At 38.2% G+C, this 22,199-nt stretch overlaps 2 protein-coding genes and 1 long non-coding RNA gene across 4 annotated transcripts; 1 reads left to right on the top strand and 2 right to left on the bottom strand.

Moving 5' to 3' along the window:
- Window positions 1–269: 269 nt before the first annotated feature.
- On the bottom strand, window positions 270–13,808 carry retreg3 (reticulophagy regulator family member 3). Of its 2 annotated transcripts, none has more exons than XM_077734041.1 (10): window positions 13,699–13,808; window positions 13,213–13,603; window positions 10,905–11,011; window positions 9,655–9,685; window positions 9,419–9,545; window positions 9,261–9,345; window positions 7,488–7,625; window positions 6,901–6,974; window positions 6,699–6,831; window positions 270–2,003 (listed from the first exon to the last, which is right to left on the bottom strand). In XM_077734041.1, the coding sequence occupies exons 2-10, from the start codon at window positions 13,458–13,460 to the stop codon at window positions 1,459–1,461; spliced, it is 1,488 nt and encodes a 495-aa protein (XP_077590167.1). In that variant the 5' UTR covers window positions 13,461–13,603; window positions 13,699–13,808; the 3' UTR covers window positions 270–1,458. The 2 variants fall into 2 exon arrangements, with proteins under 2 accessions (XP_077590167.1, XP_077590168.1); XM_077734042.1 differs by having other exon boundaries at window positions 13,213–13,460; window positions 13,699–13,793.
- Window positions 13,809–14,302: 494 nt separating this feature from the next.
- tubg1 (tubulin, gamma 1) lies at window positions 14,303–21,278 on the top strand. The gene is made up of 11 exons (XM_077734043.1): window positions 14,303–14,469; window positions 14,712–14,824; window positions 16,286–16,453; window positions 16,545–16,613; window positions 17,290–17,369; window positions 17,570–17,696; window positions 18,391–18,477; window positions 18,734–18,883; window positions 18,952–19,104; window positions 20,092–20,253; window positions 20,322–21,278. Exons 1-11 carry the CDS (start codon window positions 14,421–14,423, stop codon window positions 20,517–20,519), a joined length of 1,356 nt encoding a protein of 451 aa, XP_077590169.1. The 5' UTR covers window positions 14,303–14,420; the 3' UTR covers window positions 20,520–21,278.
- A 175-nt stretch (window positions 21,279–21,453) lies between these two features.
- LOC144208284 (uncharacterized) lies at window positions 21,454–21,913 on the bottom strand. Its single transcript, XR_013328863.1, has 2 exons — window positions 21,819–21,913; window positions 21,454–21,602 (listed from the first exon to the last, which is right to left on the bottom strand). It is a non-coding gene; the product is annotated as an uncharacterized LOC144208284 (long non-coding RNA).
- Window positions 21,914–22,199: the final 286 nt, after the last annotated feature.

Genomic DNA, 22,199 nt, shown 5'->3' with positions numbered 1-22,199 from the left:
AGTGTTATTGATATTTTCAAATCCAACATCAGATTTTGATTGGACCAAGTACTTTAGTTCAATACTTGTGGAATCAAATAAATGTCATTACATACCTAATTAATAAATAAAAATACTGCTATTTCAATTAATGAATTACTCCCATTTTAATCAATGCCAAGTTTATTTATTGTATTTGTTTAAGGATGTATATATTTTTGAATGTCCTGCTGGGTCGGTCCTCTATATTAAAAGGGAGTCCTTTTGTTTTTCACATAAAATCACAAGCATTTTATATTTCAATATTTTTATTCAATATAATTTGCACATCAAAACATATAAAAACAGAAAAGTGAGGAAAATACACAATTGAACAAATTATCAATTGTTCTTTGCCTGTTTGTAAAGTGAATTGTGATTGTGAAGATGCTTTTTTTGTGCTGCTGGTTCACTGAAAGGTGATTTTCTCTCAAAATCACTTATTAAAAGACAAGAATTCTGATTGACTGGCTCACTTGAATTTACTGTATAAATGGCTAATTCATATTATCATCATGTCAATGCAGTCAGCTACATATTCACAGGTCGGTTTTACTTCACTGTAGTACTGAAAAGATTGGCCACTTTCAAGTAAATCAAATGTATTTGGTGATTGTATATCGGAGTAAAGCTCCTAAAAAAGAATAAAATAAAACATACCTCAGCATGAATTTCGGTTGCATTGGGCCATTTTACTCTTTCAGTACTATTCACCATGATAGCCGTCCAATCATTCTTCTGCTGTGAGAAACGCATTTGAATTCACACCAGCAGAATGATTCGACACAACATGATTGGATGTCTACCAATGTCAATGGCACTGGAAAGAGCTCATTTTTAACATTTTCAGTACACTTTTTAGTTAATGAGTGTTAATAATTTCTGATTTCATTGTGTCAAACCGGATTTGTCTTCTAAAAGATGTGCCAATTTTGGAAAAAGTGCAAAGAACAATAAATTGGTAGAAAACCAACTCTGATAACTTAGGCAGAAACTACTGGAAAAGTAACATCATCACGAACAATGCTAGACAGCCAATAACCTATGGCTAGGAATTTCATTGAGTTTATCCTTAGTAGACATCCAATCCAGTTTTCAAATGGGACATACATCTAAGCATTGTCAATGGAGCTAATGAGCTAAATAGCAATGACAGCACCTCGAACGATGTTGATTGTTCAATCACGCGGTGTCCACTCAACTTTCTGCTGTGAACTTCCTTACATTGAGTTTATCAGTATTAGCAACCACTTCATTTGAAGTGGGAGGGGGCAGCAAATTTACATCACTGGCACTGTCGGTGTCAGTCACTGAGGTAAAATATTTTCAATGCACTGTCCCACAACATATCCAAAGTGGTAAAGGTGATGCTAAACAGGCGGGATAGGTTGAGCTTTAAAATATCTTGCCACTGTCTAATATTTCAACTCACTAATTATTTTATTTTTTCACTGCACTTTTACCAAGCAGGCTGGATATAATGTTGGAGCTTTGACTCTCTCTATGTTGCCCTTCTCCGATGGGGTCCATTTGACTCAATTCAGACTGATCCAGCATCTCGAAGTCTTCTACATCGAAGTCTGTGTCCAGCTCTGAGCTGGACTGCTTGCGGGGTCTGCGGCAGGCACCTGCCCTGGGAGGCGCTCGTCTGTGCTGAGCAGAGGGATGTTGGGGCACCATGGCTCCGATCAGTGCTGCACGGATCATGTTGCTGGCGATGTCACCGGCGATGTCACCCGCCAGGTGGCTTGCAAAGTTTGTGGCAGGCGGCAAGCCACTCAGAGACATTTCGGCATCCAAGTCCTCCTGGTCCGATTCCAGATGAGAATCCATGTCAAGTAAGGAGGCGCGATGACTCTGCAGGCTGGGAAGCCCAATGCTGGTGTCGTCATCGTCCTCCAGGATAGTGGCCTCTGGGTTTATGGATGGGAAATCGGGAAGGTCTTGAGCGAAAGATTCCTCGGCATCACTGTGTCTGTCCAGATCTAAATAGGAAGATACAGAAATGGAGTAAAAGAAAGAACACAGTTGTCATGTTTGGCATATCACATTCTGTGGTCAGCCAAAGTATATCATCAGCATGTATTAACCTTGTTTATCTGCTCAAATGACATTTAATAAAAACATTTCTGAATGAAAGATCAAGGAGTTTAACTTATTTTCTTTAATAAATTGTTTTAAATAAATGAACAAGTCCAACATTTGTCCAAGATGGCACCGTCACACGGAAGCCAGTGGCAGTAGCTCTGTCCACTCTTATTTGTTTTTCGTGTTTTACAGCTCTTCTATATTTTTTTAATTACATTTTAATATTTCATAATACATTCCTTTTTATTTTCATTTGTACTTTATACTTTAATGTTTTTACAACTTTCTTTGTTCTGTTAGCTTGGCTTCTTTCTGCTACTTCTTTTTTGGAACCATTCAGCCATGCCTACGCTGTCATACACATGTATGTACTGTTACAATAGGCAGCAGAAGGAGCAAGACCTCAATACCGCTGGAAATTTGGAGCTGGACAAAAGTGCCGGGAGAAGAAGCAACGCTTCAGACTAATTCATTCGTTTTGTACAGGCTCTTGACTAATTCATTCAGTCAAGAGCCAGTACAAAGGTAACAATTTTTACTTACTTTTTAATATTAAACACTATGAATAAGCTGCCATTCTAAAAAATATTTCATTAAAAAGACAAAGCAAATTCACATTTTTCTTGACGCAGTAAACAAACTTACAAATTATTTACAAAAATTAAAAATACAATACAAAACTATTTACAAAAATTGCAAATAATACAATACAAACTTACAAGATTCCCAGATGTGTGGGAGTTTGTAAAATGCTTTATACTACAGCCTTTTCAAAATCAACAGTTATAGAACTAGGCTCCATAACATGGCCTTCTTTAATCTTAGAATATATCACATCATGTTCTTTGCTTTTTAGCTTTTGTGATGCAGTACTGCCCCCCGCTGGACATATTTCTATATACTAAGTGCCTTGGACATACCAGAGGGGCCTAGAGAACAATACCATGCCATGGAGCACACTTTTACTTATAGTTTAATTTTAAATAATTTCCCATTATTTTAGAAAATATATATTCTTTTTTAGAGTAGGATTTCTACTATTTTCTACTATTTATTCTATTCTGAATGCCCTTGTTATTCCTGAATGAACGTTATCTGTAACGGGTTGTATATGGTCCGCGGGCCGAGATTGAAAAACTTGCACACACAAAACCAGGGGCAGGGCGAGCACGCGTGGCGCAACGTCCGGTTAGCTGGCTATCCAGTCGGCTAACTATCCGTTCGGCTAACTATCCGTTTGGCCAAACGCCCTCGGCGAACTGTCCATTGGCAAAACGTCTTTGGGCGAACTGTTTTTAGGCGAATGGCCCGTCGGCAAAATGCTTTTAGGCGAATCGCCCGAGTACCGTTGTCTGGTATACATTATCGGCGAAATGAAATTGGAGGGAAGACTTTAGTGGGTCAAGGTATTGCATTTCTTGTCTCGTCCAGGTGGTGAATTCCTGATTTGTGTGTTGGCCCACATATTTTAAGTAGTGGTTATATTATTGGTGTGGTTATAGTATCATATTTTTGACATTATTTGTATTACATTCTTACGTAATGTAAAGAATTGGATTCTAATGTTGATTTCAAATGCTGTTCTTGCCGCTCCATGTGAGTGAAGTTGAAGACAGAGCAAGCAAGGGAGACAGAGCAGAAAAGCCTGACTTGTTTTGTTTGGTTTGTCGTCGTGGTGTTATTTTAATGGTTAATAAATAGTTTTCTTATATTTTTGCAAACATACATTTGCATTCATATTACATTCAAAATTGCTAGACTGTTTATTTGTTATTGGTTGGCTGGTAGAACTGTTAATTTTGGAACGAATTATGCTAATTTAATGTAAAATGCTGCACAACTTATGAAAAAAAAAATCCTATTTAGAAAACAAGTTCTGGAACCAATTAATTTCACAAGTAAAGGTACCACTATACAGTAATCGGTTAAAAACCTTGGATAATGTAGACCACTCACCCAAATTATTACTACCATACCAAATGTTTCCGCGCCTTTACAAAAATTCAATTATCATGAAGTGTATTAATAAATTACAAGTTATAAGGATATGAAAATGCTTTACTATCTAAATATACTATATTTACTTGCACATCAGCCACTTGTGCGTATAAGCCGTGTGAAATATGAAATACATTCGTTTAACTTTAGCAACTAGAATAGAATTTTATTGACACCTACTGGCCAAGGCCTATCATCACTTTGCATATAGCACCTCCCCTTTCTTGTTCACGCCTAAAGTTTGTCTCCGCCTACCTTCAAGAAAACCCCTCCCAGTCATCAGGAAGGTTATATTTGGCAGGGGGAGCTACAAGATTGACGTATGCTCTGTCTGTCAAGCGAGACAAAGAGGCAAGGGAGTGGCCATCTTGGAAGCGCCCTGCCATTCTGCCTTCATGATCGGCCGATGGAGTTAAAACGGTGCTCGGACGTTTGGTCGCCGGTCTTTTGGTCGCCGGACGTTTGGTCGCCGGTCTTTAGGCCACAATCCGTTCGTAAATACGTAGTAGCTAGCTAGTAGCTAGCGTAACTACCCCGGCGCTGCTAGCCACCGTTCGTAAAGCTGTGTTGATGTCGATGTCCAGGCCACAATCCATTTTCAAATTGTAGCTAGCTTGCACCAAATTATAGTGTGTTCGCTGTCATACTGGGTGTATTGACAAAAGAACTATATATCCCTGTCACTGCGCAGCACTTTTATACGGGGAAATAGTAGTCGGGGACTGCTTGCCGCAGTTGTGAGAGCTGTAGAGGATGTTCTACCCTGTCGACTGATTTATTTATTTTATCGTGATACATTTTTTTAGTATTGGTCCATATATAAAGCGCACTGGATTATAAGGCGCACGGTCTATTTTGGAGAAAATTTAACTTTTACGTGCGCCTTATAGTCGTGAAAATATGGTACATGGTGTGTGTGTGTGTGTGTACGTATATATGTATATGTATGTACGTATGTACATATATATATATATATATATATATATATATATATATATATATATATATATATATATATATATATATATATATATATATATATATATATATATATATATATATATATATATATATATATATATATATATATATATATATATATATATATATATATATATATATATATATATATATATATATATATATATATATATATATATATATATATATATATATATATATATATATATATATATATATATATATATATATATATATATATATATATATATATATATATATATATATATATATATATATATATATATATATATATATATATATATATATATATATATATATATATATATATATATATATATATATATATATATATATATATATATATATATATATATATATATATATATATATATATATATATATATATATATATATATATATATATATATATATATATATATATATATATATATATATATATATATATATATATATATATATATATATATATATATATATATATATATATATATATATATATATATATATATATATATATATATATATATATATATATATATATATATATATATATATATATATATATATATATATATATATATATATATATATATATATATATATATATATATATATATATATATATATATATATATATATATATATATATATATATATACATACATATACACACATATACAGTGATAATTTTACAATTGGCACACTGCGAGTCCCAGGGATTCGCTTGTCTGAAAACTGTGCGTCCCAGGAAACTTGTCACGAGTCCCAACATACTACGGATGCAAATAAAACATAAACAACGATATATAAACATTCAGATTTAATTTATTTATTATATGGTTTAGGGTTAGGGTTTATTTATCATTGTACTAGTCTTTCAGCTCGTAGATCCTCCTCTCTTTGCAGCCAAAAGTCTTTTGAAATGTGCGTATTTTTCCTTGCTTCCCCCGTTTTGCTTCATGATCATCGATCGAATCTTCTGCAGTTCTTTTCTTACTAGTTGTATTTTTAACTGCGAAATAACTATCCAGACTGTTTAGCTTTTTCTGAAACATTTTTTATCTTTCTTACACTATTACGAAACTCTTGCTATCGCTTTCTCTCCTTCGTCTGCTAGTGTCTGCTAGTCTCGCGAGAATTATTTCGCAAAGATTATGTGGAATAAATTGGTTTGCTATCGGATATATGTGTTTTGGTTTTTTTTTTGATAAAAAATTCTTTGCGTCCGGAAAAAGCACATTACTTGAAATTGTGCGTCTGGAAGAAAAGCTGTGCGTATCAGACGCAGGACGCAGAGGTAACGAGAACACTGATATATATATACACATATATAAGTACAATAATACAGGAATATTTGCTATTAATATAAAAGAAAATGAAAGACGAATATTTTTAGGAGAACAATAGCTCTCAACAGCTGAGTGGCAATCAAAATACTAGTTATAAAATCATTTAGACTAATTGTTGATCAATTAATTAATTTTCACATGCAAAAATAACGACCGTCTGAAAAAAATAAAATAAAATTGTGGCCGCTGATAAAAAATGATTTTGCAACTCCTGAGAAAGTTAAACAAAAAAAACCTCACCCTCAGAGCCCTCGGTTAATGGTGTCTGTCCCCGGGATAGGTTAAATGTCCCATTCTCGGTGTAGGAAATCTCTGCGTCAGAGTGTTCTGAATCAGTCAGCGTGAGTTCCTTTGCTACCACGACGTCATCAAACTGTAAGATACAACAGAGCTGATATAAGCTAAGATTGTTTGTCTGTGTTATTTGGGGAAGGGGACTAACCGCAGGCCAAAAAGCAGCAAGCTCCTCTTCGCTGTCTTCGTCGGTTACAACGCCGCGCAGAGGCATGCGCAAAACTGCAGAGAAGGTATTAAGAGGTTTTCATTCATTCCAAAAAAAGTTAAATCCTGTTTACGCTGTGGTTCTTAACCCGGGTTCAATCGAAACCTATGGGTTGAGGGAGTCGGTCTCAGGGGTTCGGGGGTGCCTCTGCCGCGGATGTCAAAACAGATTGACTCTAACATAACAACATGCCCCGGCTGAGCATCACTGGCTGCAAATTATCACGTGACATTGTTTGGCCAATCAGTAATCTATATCTTGTCATCATATTTTCGATGAATGCGCATATGAAACTGGTGGGGTTCGGTATCTCCAACAAGGTTAAGAACCACCGTGTTAACCTCCTAAGACCCAGACTTTTGCAAGGCATGCATTTTTATTTTCTCTTTGATATTTAGGCTAATTGGACATGAAATCAAAAAAATATCTTTTTACATGTGGTTTCTGAGAAAAAATATGTCCACACATGTGGACGGCAAGTTCTAGGAGGTTAATGAATGACGCTGCGTGATGGCGACACTCCTCACATTGATTGTCCAGCGGCTTGGACATCATGTATCCGTAGACGCTGAAATCGAGGCGCCGCAGGCCTGGCTCCAGCTTCACAAACACGCGCTGAAAAACTCTGTAGTAGGCTGCTAGAGGAGCCAGAAGTGCTGACAACACTGAACCAAAAAGAGAAGAAAAAAAAGATTACTCAAATGGATAAGACGTAAATATGTCCGGTCTGCGTTGATTGAGAACGACTAACTATTTTTTTTAAAAAGAGGGTTTGTTAGTACTCCTTTTTCATGGCCAAATTCTATAAATCTATTTATATTTCATTTCAAATTTTTTTCCTTAAAAATAACAGCATTTTTTAAAATTAACAGTAGTGTTAATGGTATTTTACTTATTATTATTAAATTTGACTTGATTTTAAACTACAGCGGTCCTACATACGAGCAATTCGAGATACGGGTAAAAATTCGGGCAAATATTTATCTTGAGAGACGAGACAAATTTTGATATATAAGCAGAGAGCGGACGTGAGATGTTGCTCATAAGAACATCATGGGCACTGTCTTCTTCCCCGCAACTCCCTTGTGTAATGTCTCTGGTCGCAACTCCCTCTTTGTAATGTCTCTGCGAGCACTGGGCGGAGCATTATATTTTTTCAGTGTTTTTTTTCTCGTTAGTTAGTGCGAATGGTGTATATACTACTTCTTGTTGGCAAGTGTTCGTGCGTTATCCTATTGTGAGGACATTTGTGTGCATCATTTTGGGAATACAAACACAGACAACCCTCGATATTGTCTGAAAGTCTAAAAGAGCCAACCCGGGAGAAGAAAGGTATCAAAATGTAAAACAAAATATGAATTAAGTTTAGTGTTAGGTTCGATTAAACTTTTTTTTGAGTGTCTGCTTCGTAATCCAAGTTCATTTAAATTTGTTTATTATGAAACGAGCGTGTTGCCGTGCAAAAAGCCCGCCTCTCCCCCTCTTAGAAATCTGTATAATTTTAGTACTATTAAACAAATTTTAGTAATATTAAACCACTTGTTATTTGCTACTGTGTAAATAGGTGCCGAATTAGAACGAATAAAACATTTTTTTTCCAATCGAGTATCCTGTTTTTGGTCTTTTCAGAGGGTTGGAATGAATTAGTTTTTAGTTCATTTCAATGGGAAATGTTCGTTTGAGTTTCAGTCCAGGAACGAATTAAGTGCGTATCACGAGGTACCAGTGCTAATACAATTACCTACATTAAAGTACTCTTTTTTTAATTATCATTAAATAAATGTTCAAATGTAAGTAACTCTGAAAAATACGGTATTATTCATTTAGTATTTTTTAGCTGCAATGCTTCATCAAAACTTCTTCAAAGTCAAATGGATTGGATGTCGTGTGGTGGACCTTCGACTTGTCCCTCTCAGGGGTCACCATGGCAAAACTTTAGAATCGCCCGCTAGATTTGCCACACAGCTTTACGCAGGATGCCTTTACTGACGCAACCCACACATCCGGGAATCAAACCTTGCTTATCACAACTGTAGTGGGGCGCTCAGACCACTGTCTCACCAAAAGGTCCGACTCGCGATAAAAAAATTGATGGGCAACTTGGCCGGAAAAAGAATAGAATATATGTTTTCACCAAAAAGGTGATTTTAAAAGAAGGTGCATAAAAAGTTAACAAATTCGGTGCCATTGATGGCCAAAGACAATTTGTCCCCAGTCAACGTCCAACCCATTAATGGATTGGACGTCGACTAGTGACAAACTCATTTAAATTCAAAGCAGAGGCAGTGCAAGGGACTGACCAACTGAGTAGGAGAGCACCAACCCAGGAACATAGCGTCCAATCACAGCCAACGAGAAGAAGAGGCAAGAGATGAGGATGCAGAACTGGAACACAAAAACAAAGCGCACATAAGGATTAACACTGATAGTATGCTGATAGTAATTTCACAAATCTCACCTTGCCGGGGTTGGATCTTTTAAAATGCACCACGTTATACACAAGAACAACCACGCTGACCCAAGCCTCAGCAATGTGGTGACACATTTCGGGCACGCTGAGGATGCCGGGCTGCACCAGCCCCCAGCTAGAAACAAGATACAACATTATTTATGACAACATTGCATCTGTATTTTTCAGAAATAGTTTCCAATATAGTAGTAATAGATATACAAATATTTGCCGTGGTGACTAACCTCTCACTTTCAGATTCATCTTGGTTCCTGACTGTGAAAAACAGGAATGAAAACAAGGAGTCAAATGCAGTTTTTCATTTGAACTAAAAAAAAAACAGAAGACATTCATTTAGAAATATGATTGCACTTTAGTTTACATATTTAATTGTTCATTAAGATGTGACAGAAAGTTTTTGTATGATTTACATGTTTTTTCTCAAATATATTGCTATAATCGTTTTTACTGCAATTATCTTCTGTATCAAAATTTAATTTGGTGTTCAAAAGTTCTTTTTTCAAACTGGAGTCTCAAAATCAGGATTGTCTTATGTTCGGACCAATGTTACTGTGCAGCTTGGAAATTATGGTTAGTCATTTGGAAGGCTTGATATCCTTCATCCTTCTGCTTAAGGATGGTACAGATTGTCGAAGTACTCCTCTCGTTTTGGCAAGCCAGCTCGCCAAAACCCCACTTATGTTTTTCGATTATTTCGTGCTAAATGTCGATCGTCATCATACACCTTTTCTTCTCACTACCCTTCATTGCACCGGCTTGCTTAAGACCCATTGTTTTCTCTTAATTCTGCACTGAATGATGCAACAAAAATAAAAAGTTAAATATCCAATCTGTACGTCCAGTGCTCGGATATATCTTTATGCAAGGGAGATGAGGTGAGAACGACAGTGAGCTGTTATCAAAGCAGCCTCTAGCAGACTCAGACCCCAGGCTGTCTGTTATACTCGTATATCAAATTACTAGTGTGTCAGGGCACTCTTATGTCAAGGTGTTACTGTACTTTAATAGTCAAGGTATTACTGTACGTTAATAATTTTTGAAGGGCTTAAGTGAGGACATATACATGCGCTAACTTAGTTTGGCTTGTCCACCTAAAGTATGCAAACGCAGGGTATAAATTCTTATTAGAATTTTGCCCCTATTTCGCGATAGAAGCTGGGCATTTGATCTTGAAGCCCCCCACCTCCTTTGAAGCATTTAAACCAATAACCGGCTTCCAGTTGTTGATGTTGATTTATCCGAACCAAATATAGCCCTGATTAATCTCACAGGCACCAGCCTATTGGCTCGTCTGCGTGGCTTGTCAAGATCAGGGACACAAGAGACACAGTGAGAAGCAAGAATTGGAGATTAACTGCTGTCGGTGAACCACAAATCCCTTTTTGAGTCCAGTAATTGCGGGTGGGATTGTTCCCAACAGGTGGCTCAGCTCTTCACTTTTGTGACTGGCTCAATGAAAAGAAACATGAAGCACCTCTGAGCTTCGGCCAAATCTTGTTCCTCCACGTTTCGACACAGATCACGATCGACAGGCCGGACGCCAGCAGGAAGAAAAGACGCAGAGACGCCAGGGCAAAGAACCTATGGGAGAATACAAGCTTGTCAACAATAACACGCAGTAATTGTTTGTATGTCTGCCGACTGACAAAATAAATACAGTAATACCTTGACATACGAGTGCCCCGACATACGAGAAATTTGAGATACGAGTAAATACGAGCAATAGTTGCATGAACTAAGTAACAGCAACTCTATTTTGTGATTTTTTTATATTTTTGTCATTTTTTCCCTTTGGTTTATACTGTTTTAATAAATATAACACCCAAACATTGCATAAATAGGTAAAATTCATCATCCTTTCTTTTGAAATTGACCATCAGTTTCCTAACTTTTTCCTAAAAGGCATACTCCTGCTTTGGTATTCCTGTACATAATTGTATACATGTTTGCTGTGGTACACGTGTAACTGCAATTTTCCTTTCTCATCTAACCCATTTTTCAAAAGAGATTTTTTTTATTGCGCAACTGTCTTTTGGCTCTAAATGAGTTTGTATTTGTAAAGCTGAAAGCAGACTTCATGTATGAATCACATTGTTTTTACATGATGTGCCGGACTGAACACACCATTTTTGGAATAATTTCTGCCAGCGAGTTTTAAGGTGCTCCTCGAAACACTTTTTTCCCCGTCGTGACGGGAAGACTCGGCGAGACACGAATTTGACTTTGATCATCGTCAATTGCAGGCGCTTTGCTTTAGGGGAATGACTGCAACGCACGGATAATCTGCATAACGGAGTAGTTTAAATTTTGAGTAAAGAGAGGATGGATTTTGAGTACCAAAATAAAGGGATTAACCCAGTAGTTATTTGTTAATTTGTTAATAGGTGGCGAATTAGAAAACAAATAAAAATGTTTTTGAATTGAAATGAATTAGAACAAAATGTTTTTCCATTTCAATGTCCTGTTTTTGGTGGGTTTTTTTAAGAGGGTTAGAATGAATTAATTTGTTTTAGTTCATTTCTATGGGAAACGTTCATTCGAGTTACGAGTAAATCGACATACGAGCTCAGTCCCGGAACGAATTAAGCTTGTATCTCGAGGTACTACTGTATTGTTAAATATTCCAATTTTATGAGGTTATTATTGATGGTTTGTTTTTGTACGTGTTGCACCTGTATCTGCAGTCAAAAGTTTTATAGCCATAAAATAGTTATTGAGGGTTGGATTGATTCAGATGGAGCACTACTGAAGCCTGTATGCACAGCCCGCCACTGATGAGAACTATATGAAAAGTTTTCTGAACTGCTTTATCCTCACATGGAGCCTATCCAAGCTGATTTTCGAGCATGGGGGAGGGACACCCTGAATCGGTGGTCAGCCGATTACAGGGCAAAAGGAGACAAGACAACAATTCAAACTCAAACTCTTTTGGAGTATCCAACCAGACTACCATGCATCTTTGGAATGTGGGAGAAAACCGGAATATCCAGAGAAAAACCATGCAGGCCCGGGAGAAGATGCAAACTACGTACAGGTGGACCGACCTGGATTTGAACCCAGGAGCCCAGAACTAAGGCAAAGTGCTAACTACTTAGTCGCCGCACACCCTGAAACGTATTCAACATACCGTATTTACTAGCATATAAGACGCACCCAGAGAATTGCCTTAAAATCGTTGAATTTTACAATTTCCTTAAAATTGTTAAATTTAACAATTTCCTGATTTCCTCCTGATTCACATTTTTTACCTCCATCCATGGTTTTAATCAGGAGTACAAATTAGTTGCTTTGAAGGGAAAATCTTAAGAAAAATTATTACTCGAGGTATTTCTGAGATACTGTTTGAATAAATGCACATTATCAAGGTCAATATCATAAGGAATTAATTCATCCAAAAATGGTTGTTTTCACAGAATAGAACCAATAAATAGTAAATGTTACTTTGCCGATCTACTCATGAAAAACAGTAAAGCAAGTCTTGTGCGCATATAAGCCATACTCTTAATTCAGTCATTTTTTGGTTACAAATACCGCTTATATGGGAGAAAATACAGTACTCATTTTAAATGTACTGGGATATTAATTATATTAATGTAAACCTTTCTGTAAACTAATTGTAGGGCCTTATTTAAACAAAAACAAACTTGGAGGGGAAAAAGATAAGGGCAGAAAACATCAATAACTCTCCTAAAAATGACCCAGTTCTGGCTTATTCCTTTAGATATTGCATCGGTTCCCAATTGTTGCGGGAAGTATAATAAAGCAAAGAGATTGGGCCTCACCAGAACACAACGTTGACCAGCAGGTAGAGTAGTAGACACTGGACGGGTTTTTCCCACACAAGCACCGACTGGAGGTAGGTGAGCAGCGGCTCGTAGGGCCCCAGGCGGGACTGCAGAACGGCTTTCACTGCCCGCACTTGAGAGTCCCTCTCGGTGGAGACCGGTCGACTTTGGAGAGCAGCAGTACTCGAGCTCGATTTGTCACCGGCCACCGACCCCACTTCTTTCAAACCCGCCGTTTCAGCCATCTTTTGTCAGAAATGTGTGAAAAAATAGTACTTTAATTTGGAAATACGAAGAATACGAGTGTTATCAGGCGATACGCAGTGGCAGTCCAACTTCGGCTTGCTTCAAGCTAGCGGATTTTAAAAGGATAACACCGGCAGAGTGTCTAAAAGAAGACGCATGGCGATATTAGATATTAGACAAACATATTAGATCTTATCGGAGCCATTGGAGGAAGTGAGGAAAGGGGCTAACACTTACTCTCCAGACATTTTATCACGTAAGAGCTCTCTTTGTCGAACTGAAAAATGGCGTAACCTGTTTTGCTGAGCCTTCTACCGCCCAATCAGAACATGCAGGAATAAAAGTGGCATGTTGCATTTAGTAAAATCGGAATAATAAAAACCTTTAATGTTTTCTTTAAAAATAAATATCACCCGACGAACATAGTTGATGAACATTACGGCCAATCATTTTAAATGTGGCAATCACATTTAAGTTTTTTTTAAATTTAATTTAATGTCGCTCAGTCATTTCGATCGAATATGAAAATTACCGTCCACAACTCATAAGTCAGATAGAATGCAACAAAATTCCGACCGATACTAATTGGATGAGTTGTAACATAAATAAAAATGAAATCAAAATGTGAAAAAAAACGTAACTACATGCTTGGATTTTAGTCAGTATTTTTTAGTTATGTCAAAAGTGTGTACGACATCAGAAGACAGTTTAGTTGTTCTATGATAAGTAAAACTTAAAATGTTTTTGTATTACGAGTTGGCCACCGTACTTAATCATCATGTTTATAACGCAACTAACAGTTCAGTTTCCCATATCCACCTCTAGAGGGCAGTGGTACTCGATCAAACTTTAATACACAGACGAGAAAGTGTGCTTCGAACGTCAGATCAGCACCAAGCGGGAAGAAGCCTAGCAGAGGTTAGCACGCTGGCAAAATAAAGGGCCGCCAATATACCAAGATGCCTCGGGAAATAATAACGCTTCAACTTGGGCAATGCGGCAACCAAAGTACGTGTGCCATAAAATACACAAGTCAATATAATTCGGAGCTCTCCCCTCCATCTGAGTTGTTAGCTTGCTTGGATCGGTGATTCTCTCCATCGACGTCACCGATATTCTGTCATGATGTCGGTTTCCATCTTTTATGCCAAAGAAAGTTTAAGCATGCAACTTTGCAATTCTACTTGATGTAGTAGTGCCAAAGGCTATATCCAAAGTCAAAGCAAGTGTTCGCCTGTGTGTGTTTGCAGTTGGCTTTGAGTTTTGGAAGCAGCTGTGTGCAGAGCACGGCATCAGTCCAGAAGGTATCGTCGAGGAGTTTGCCACCGAGGGAACCGATAGGAAAGATGTTTTCTTCTATCAGGTACGCCATGGTCATTCAACCCATTTATGCTAGCCTTCGAGATAAGGCATATTTGTTGTGGCTCTCAAATGGTTAGATGCGAGTGTTGTTGCGTGCCACTAGATAGCAGCAGATGAACGGAGAATGTACAACTACCAATTTATACATACATCTTTCAGTCCTTTCCGACATGCATTGAAATCTGGCAATGTGATCGTTTTTAGCAGTTTACGCTTAACTCTTTCTGTCTTTGTTGGTTGGCTTTTCAGAAAAAATGCAAACTCTTTAAATTAGTAATCTGACGCCAGCAGTGATCGACCGATGCTGTCCAAACATACGAAAACAAGATCCAAGTTCCGAAATCCCCCAAAACTTAAATGCAATTTTGGTATCCGTTATTTTATTTTCAGATTGTCCCATTAGCATTACTGCCTGCTTTACTTCCACCTGGAGCCTCCCACAACAACAACTACCGTATTTTCACACCTATAGGGCACACTTATAAGTCTTAACATTTTCTCTAAAATGGTCAATGCGCCCGATCAGTCAGTGTGCATTTTCTGTGCACTAAATTCAATTTTTGTATGGCCCTGACCGCTCGAGTAACTGGTTATATATCTTGTTAAATTTCTCCTGCCCCTTTAAGGCCATAAATCAAAACAATTACAAGGTTATTGCAGAAGCAAAAACAACACTTGCAACAATCATAGCATTTCAGGTGTTCAATAATAACAATTAAGGGGAATTCAAAACAAACTCCAATGGAATTTAAACAAACAAGCCTCCATTTGACAAATCAATTCCATAAAGAAGCGAAAAGAGCGTCACAATTTACAACAAAATGCAAGTAATCACGAATGTTTCTTGGATAGCGATCATGCTGCCTAAGCATCTTCTTAAGCGTCTTTCTAGGTCTGCATTCCTTGGGTAAACGTCCAGTAAACACCCCTTGGAACGAGGACTCGGTGACTTGTTACGATCCAGAGAAATTGAAGAAGCTTTCATACAAAAATGATTACATGCACACACATATATATATATATTATAGTCTTACAGAATTAATCCAACAATGTGTATACCAAAAGTGGATCTAAGTACTCTATGTACCCATTGTTGCAATAACGGGGGCTAAATGTTTTCTGTAACCTCACAAGCTTTTTACACACTTGCTGGTATTTTAGGAGGGTGATAATCACTGAAATTACCAACAGAAGGATAAGAAACATCCATGGGCATTTTCTTTGTCCATCCCAATGAAATAGTAAAAAAAATAATAATAATTTAACGGTGGTATAATAACCATTTTGTTTTATGTATATATTTATTTAATTGTATATGTATACGCATATATATTTGTATTCATTCGTTTGATATATTTATGTATTTATTCGTTTGATATATTTATGTATTTATTGGTTTGATATATTTATGTATTTATTCGTTTGCTCGTTTGTTCGTATGTTCATTTACTTATTTTGCCAGGCCGACGATGAGCATTACATCCCTCGCGCGGTCCTCCTGGATCTGGAGCCACGAGTAATTCACTCCATCCTCAACTCTCCCTATGCCAACCTGTACAACCCCGAGAACATCTACTTGTCCGAGCACGGCGGAGGGGCTGGCAACAACTGGGCAAGCGGGTTCTCACAGGTGCGAGTAAAATCAACTAAGATGTCTGTGAACGGCCTCGGGAATTGTCGATTCACGTTTAATTATGTGGGGAAAATCTTTTTGTCTCTAGGGGAAAAAACTCCAAGAGGACATTTTTGACATTATTGACCGTGAGGCAGATGGGAGCGATAGTCTGGAGGTAAGTTCTTAACAAGGTTATTAGAGTTCACGAAAATGAATGTATAAATTTTCTTGAAAAAAGTGTGAGTGGCAGGCCAAAAGTTAACAAAACACCATCTTAGTGCAACAGTTTGGTATCGCTTTTTTTAAGCATTGACACCTTTTTAAAAGAATATATTAATTCTTTACCGGACCATATCCATTATCTTTCAGGATACAAGGTATCACAATATGTCACCATTTGATAAATTGTCACAATCTGGATATACCATTTCAATATCGATACTTGTGTCAATTCTATTTTTCAGTTTACTAGTACACTGCTGTAAACGCTGACTGTCTCCATTTTTTAATTCTATGACTATTATTCTTAGGTGTTTTGTGTGCTTTCTTTAGCCACCGCCTCATGAAAAAACAACCATTTCCTCTCTAATGTCTGCAATTCCTGTAAGACACATATTCTTAACCCCACATCTCACCATCATTTAGTGTGTGTGAGAGAAAGTTGAAGGTTGGTCCATGTGAGCATGTGTATATTGGGAGGGTGTGGTATGTAATAAATGCCGTAGTAATAGCTAAGGCCTGAGTACAAGGCAGGTATTACAAGCAGGGAGGTTTTGGACTTTTTTTTCTGCATGTATGGTAATAATAGGCTCACTGCTTCTCATTATGAGTAACTTGAATTCTAACTGCAGGGTTTCGTCCTCTGTCATTCCATTGCTGGGGGCACAGGATCCGGTCTGGGCTCCTACCTGCTGGAGAAGCTAAATGACAGGTGCAAATATTTCTTCAGAAACTGAATACATAGTGATTTCCGTATTTTGACACCTATAGGGCGCACCAACTGAAAAGACGCCGTCTCATTTCCGGGTGCAATTTTGTTTTATTTGTAATTTTAGACTTCGGTGCGCCATATAGGTGTGAAAATATGGTATATTTACATCGATTTTTAAAACTTTTTAATGTTCTCACTAGGTATCCAAAGAAGCTTGTGCAGACCTACTCGGTCTTCCCCAACCAAGATGAAATGAGCGACGTTGTGGTGCAGCCTTATAACTCCCTCCTAACCCTCAAAAGGCTTACACAGAACGCAGACTGTGTGGTGAGACGCATTTGCTGCTGTTAACGGTGATATACGTCCAATCCAATTGATGCGGGAGACCTGACAGCGAGTGAATGTTCATTTGCTGCCAGCCTCTCATTTAAAATGGATTTCACGTAGATACACATGTATGTACCGTATTTTCATGACTATAAGGCGCACATAAAAGTCTTAAATTTTCTCCAAAATAGACAGTGCGCCTTATAATCCAGTGCGCTTTATATATGGGCCAAATACTAAAATTGTTATTGCGATAAGATCAAATAAATCAGTCGATAGGACAATTACGGCAAGCAGCCCCCGACTACTATTTTCTCGTAGATAAAGTACTGCACAGTGACTGCTGGGAAATATATATTTGGATGAATATCGGACCACAATAGTGCTGACAACTAAACCAGACTCTATTTCCGGCGCGCATTGACTGCTGGGATATAGAATTCTTCAATACACCCATATCTCTATCTCTATCGAAAGAGCATCGAGAGATCTCTCTCGCACGCTCTCTCGCACTCTCTCGCACTCTCTCGCACTCTCTCGCACTCTCTCGCACTCTCTCGCACTCTCTGGCGCTCTATCGCGCTCTATTGCACTCTATCGCACTCTCGCTCTATGCGCACATCTATTAAAGACTGAAGTGTTATTTTTGGCCATGTTACTTGTCCTTTTCATGTAATTGTGTGTGAATTTGCAGGTGGTTTTGGACAACACAGCGCTAAATCGCATTGCCACAGACCGGTTGCATATCCAGAACCCTTCCTTCTCACAGATTAACCAGCTGGTAAGTGAGCGGGACCATCTTATTAACCTCCTCCTCCTATATTTGGCTTCACGTCCCGCGATTAGCAAACTATTCTGGGCAGTTTGTTGCTTAGCAAACTTAAAATGAAATAAAAATTAAATGAGTTTGAATTGGTTATTGCAATCATGTGATTGGGTTTCTAATTCAGTAGACTTAATAATGACGAGTGAACAGTTCCTCGTTTGGATGATTCTGGAAAAACTTAAATTCTTCTTTTTTTAATTCTTGGTAACAGGTATCGACTATCATGTCAGCAAGCACCACCACTCTGCGCTACCCGGGATACATGAACAATGACCTGATCGGCCTCATCGCCTCTCTTATCCCGACGCCGCGCCTCCACTTCCTGATGACCGGATACACGCCGCTCACCACTGACCAATCTGTGAGTGGACTCACATAGGCAAGGGGATTTTTGTCATGGATTGGGATTGACGCGCTGTTTGTTTGCAGGTGGCCAGCGTGAGGAAAACTACAGTGCTGGATGTAATGAGAAGGCTCCTGCAGCCCAAAAACGTAATGGTGTCCACGGGGAGGGAGCGCCAGCCCAGCCACTGTTACATTGCCATCCTCAACATCATCCAGGGAGAGGTGGACCCCACTCAGGTACCGTAAAATTCCGATCAAATATATGCCTTGAGATACGAGTATGAGAGGCTGTTAATGATTTTTGTGCACGGTCTCTCTCGCCGCATCTCCCTTGTGTAAAGGTATCGGAGCATTGCATTCTTTTTTGCGTTAGTCATTGCAGAATTAGGGGAAAAACAATGGATCCAAAGCAAGCAGGTGCAATGAAGAGTAGTGCAAAGTAAATGCATATCATGGCAATTGATATCAAGCACAAAATAATCGAAAAACATGTAGTGTACGAAAGATCGAGCTGGCTCGCCAATACTAGAGGAGCCCCCGGACAAGTTGGCAAGTGGTTGTGCGTTATCCTATTGCGTTATTAATATAGCAAACAATCAAAAACTAAATATGTTCCTTTTAAAAAAATGCGGATAAAAGGGAAGGTGGAAGCGATGCAAATAGGGCCAAGCCCGGAGAAGAAAAGTAAAAAAAGTGATAACAAAATTAGAACTCAGTTTAGTCTAAAGTAAGATTGAAACTTATTCTTAGTGTGTCTGTAACGTAATATAATTTCATTTACCTAAATTAAATGTATGTTTGTTATGTTTACAAGCCCGTTCTCTCGCCCTGTGTGAACTCAGCGTTGTTCTGAACAATGTCTCATTAATTGGGCTGGATTTTTTCTTTTTTTTTTAGCCCGATTTAACCTCTTTCAGGGTTAGTTCCTACCGACTCCTGGGTCAGCTTTTAATTTCACGTCACTTCTGTCTATTTTATTTGTTATGGTCTTTTTTGTGTGCCTGTTAATTTTCGGTCAATATGCTGTCAGTTCCTGTAAATTCTGAGGCAGTTTTTGGTCGGTGCTTGTCAATTCATCGAGTCCCTTTGACAATCCACACACAACTCGCTGTCAATCCTCCCACTGGATAGAATGTCTCCTACCAATAAGCATTCAGTTTTTCAAGTCACATTTTGGAAATTTTGGCATTAGTAATGTACTGAAGCTCACCATTATGTGGGCAGGTGCACAAAAGTCTCCAGAGGATCCGAGAACGCAAACTGGCCAGTTTTATCCCCTGGGGTCCGGCCAGCATTCAGGTGGCGCTGTCCAGGAAGTCACCGTATTTGCCGTCGGCCCACCGCGTCAGCGGCCTCATGATGGCAAATCACACTAGCATCTCCTCGGTAAGTCTTGCATCAAGGGACACACTTTCGACTACTCTTTTGCTGAGGTTCCCCATGTTTTTGCCTAGCTTTTTGAGAGGACTTGCCGGCAGTATGACAAGTTGCGCAAACGTGAGGCCTTCCTGGAGCAGTTTCGCAAGGAGGACATTTTCAAGGACAATTACGATGAGCTGGACAACTCACGCGAGGTGGTGCAGCAGTTGGTGGATGAGTACAGTGCCGCCACCAGGCCTGACTACATCTCCTGGGGGACGCAGGAGCAGTGAAGGAAGATCATTTCGTTTTCTTGCACAATGTTTGAAAAGCTGTCAATTCCTTAGTGGTAACATTTTGATTTTTGAGTTTGTAGATATAACAGCCCTACAACCCAAGGTGTAGGTTATGGGTGAACTAAAACTGTCCAAATGCTTCCTTTTTTCACTTAAAAAAAACATATTTTTCCACATTAAGGGAAGAAAACCAAAGTTTATTTATTTCTTGTTCAAAGCAAGGCAATGCAGAAAATTCTCGCTGTAGTTTTAGCTTAATTGATATTAAGTTTTTTAAATACATACAAAATGGCGGAAATAATTTTGGGTTTTTAAAATAAGAGTACAGTTAGTATTCTTTAATTTTTAAAATCACCTTTTTCATTTTCAGCGGTGTGGTCATTTTCTTAGTGGCTTTAATTACACCTCACTGGCTGATGAAGCACACCTTGCTGGGCCTGTGATTGGGTGGCAGGCACAACCAGCCACCGATCCTTCGTGTTGTTTATCACGGTTGCAAGCAGATGTACTAAAAATGACTTTTAATGTTCATAAGCTAAGTAAAGCAAATCATTCTTCATTGCAAGCAGATATCTAATAATGTAACATTAATAAACCTAAATAAAGCAAAGCAGTCTTCATTGCGAGCAAATATATAACAAATGTGAGACTAATGACCCTAACATTCCCCCGTTATTATATATATGTACGTAATCTGATAATCTTTTTTTATTTATGACAAATACACTTGGGGGAAATCTGTTGTCTCAATCTTTACCAGAATTCACCTTACTTGCATATCTGTCCTGAAAAGGAAAAGCAAACCAACCCATAAGTCGAATCGCCATTCCTCGATGAGGTTCAACGTCGTCAATAGAGGCCAACCGCCACACTGAAATTGTATCTCCTCCACTCTAAAACTAACACTGGTAAAAACAATGAAACGAAAGCAGATAGTCCTGTTTCTTTTTCGACAGGAGTTCTATAATTTATTTGCCCCACTTCACCACCATAAGCCAAAACGTGGAATCCATGGTGCGGTTTGTCTTGGACAATGGGTACACCATGTCTCATCTACTGCACCCAGATTCAGACCATTCCCTGTAAGGTTCAAACAGGTAAAGTTAGCTCAGTGGAAAAATTGACTTGTCATTCACTGCTTTTGTAACAGGATAGACACTGTCTAAATATTTTTCTCTACAAGTAAGACATGTTTTTCTTTTGTAAAAACTTTCCCCAAAGAATGTTGCTCGAGGGAGTTGTTATATACGATCATATTTTCCTTCGTCTGGCCAATCAAATGGTAAGAAATCTTACCTTTTTCAGTAAGCATTCAACGCCTTCCCCTTTAGCTCCTGTGTCTGACGCCAAATATTGGAGTTGATCAAAACTAACCAGAAGCTTCGGTTCCAAACAGGAGGCAAGACCGACTTTGTTGCACAACTCAGCATGTCTTATAGAGTGAGTACAGTACAGTGAAAACATGTGGGACATTCTGCCGTCATTCGTCATCGTTTTGGGACCGTCTGATATCTTCATTACTCACGGCCGTCTGCTAATTCCACAGTAGACGTTATCTAGACTAATGTGTGCCACAATATTCCACAATAAGACTAAGAACAGCTCATATAGATGTTGCGCTGACAAATATATTGTAAGCAGTTACTCATGACTTGAGTAGTCTTTTCAATTAATACT

Source organism: Stigmatopora nigra, chromosome 15 (genome assembly GCF_051989575.1).
Source record: "Stigmatopora nigra isolate UIUO_SnigA chromosome 15, RoL_Snig_1.1, whole genome shotgun sequence".
NCBI lineage: Eukaryota > Metazoa > Chordata > Actinopteri > Syngnathiformes > Syngnathidae > Stigmatopora > Stigmatopora nigra.
The sequence above is the reverse complement of the archived record's forward strand: the minus strand, read 5'-3'. Positions and strand labels throughout refer to the sequence as shown.

Excerpts from the sequence above, each read along its gene's own strand:
- retreg3 (XM_077734041.1), bottom strand. The coding sequence starts at position 13,460 with ATGGCTGAAACGGCGGGTTTGAAAGAAGTGGGGTCGGTGGCCGGTGAC. Across the intron at positions 9,546-9,654 it reads GATGAATCTGAAAGTGAGAG|CTGGGGGCTGGTGCAGCCCG; the intron begins GTTAGTCACCAC and ends TCTTGTTTCTAG. Across the intron at positions 6,832-6,900 it reads TTGCTGCTTTTTGGCCTGCG|TTTGATGACGTCGTGGTAGC; the intron begins GTTAGTCCCCTT and ends TGTATCTTACAG.
- tubg1 (XM_077734043.1), top strand. The coding sequence starts at position 14,421 with ATGCCTCGGGAAATAATAACGCTTCAACTTGGGCAATGCGGCAACCAA. Across the intron at positions 14,470-14,711 it reads TGGGCAATGCGGCAACCAAA|TTGGCTTTGAGTTTTGGAAG; the intron begins GTACGTGTGCCA and ends GTGTGTTTGCAG. Across the intron at positions 18,884-18,951 it reads CGCTCACCACTGACCAATCT|GTGGCCAGCGTGAGGAAAAC; the intron begins GTGAGTGGACTC and ends GTTTGTTTGCAG.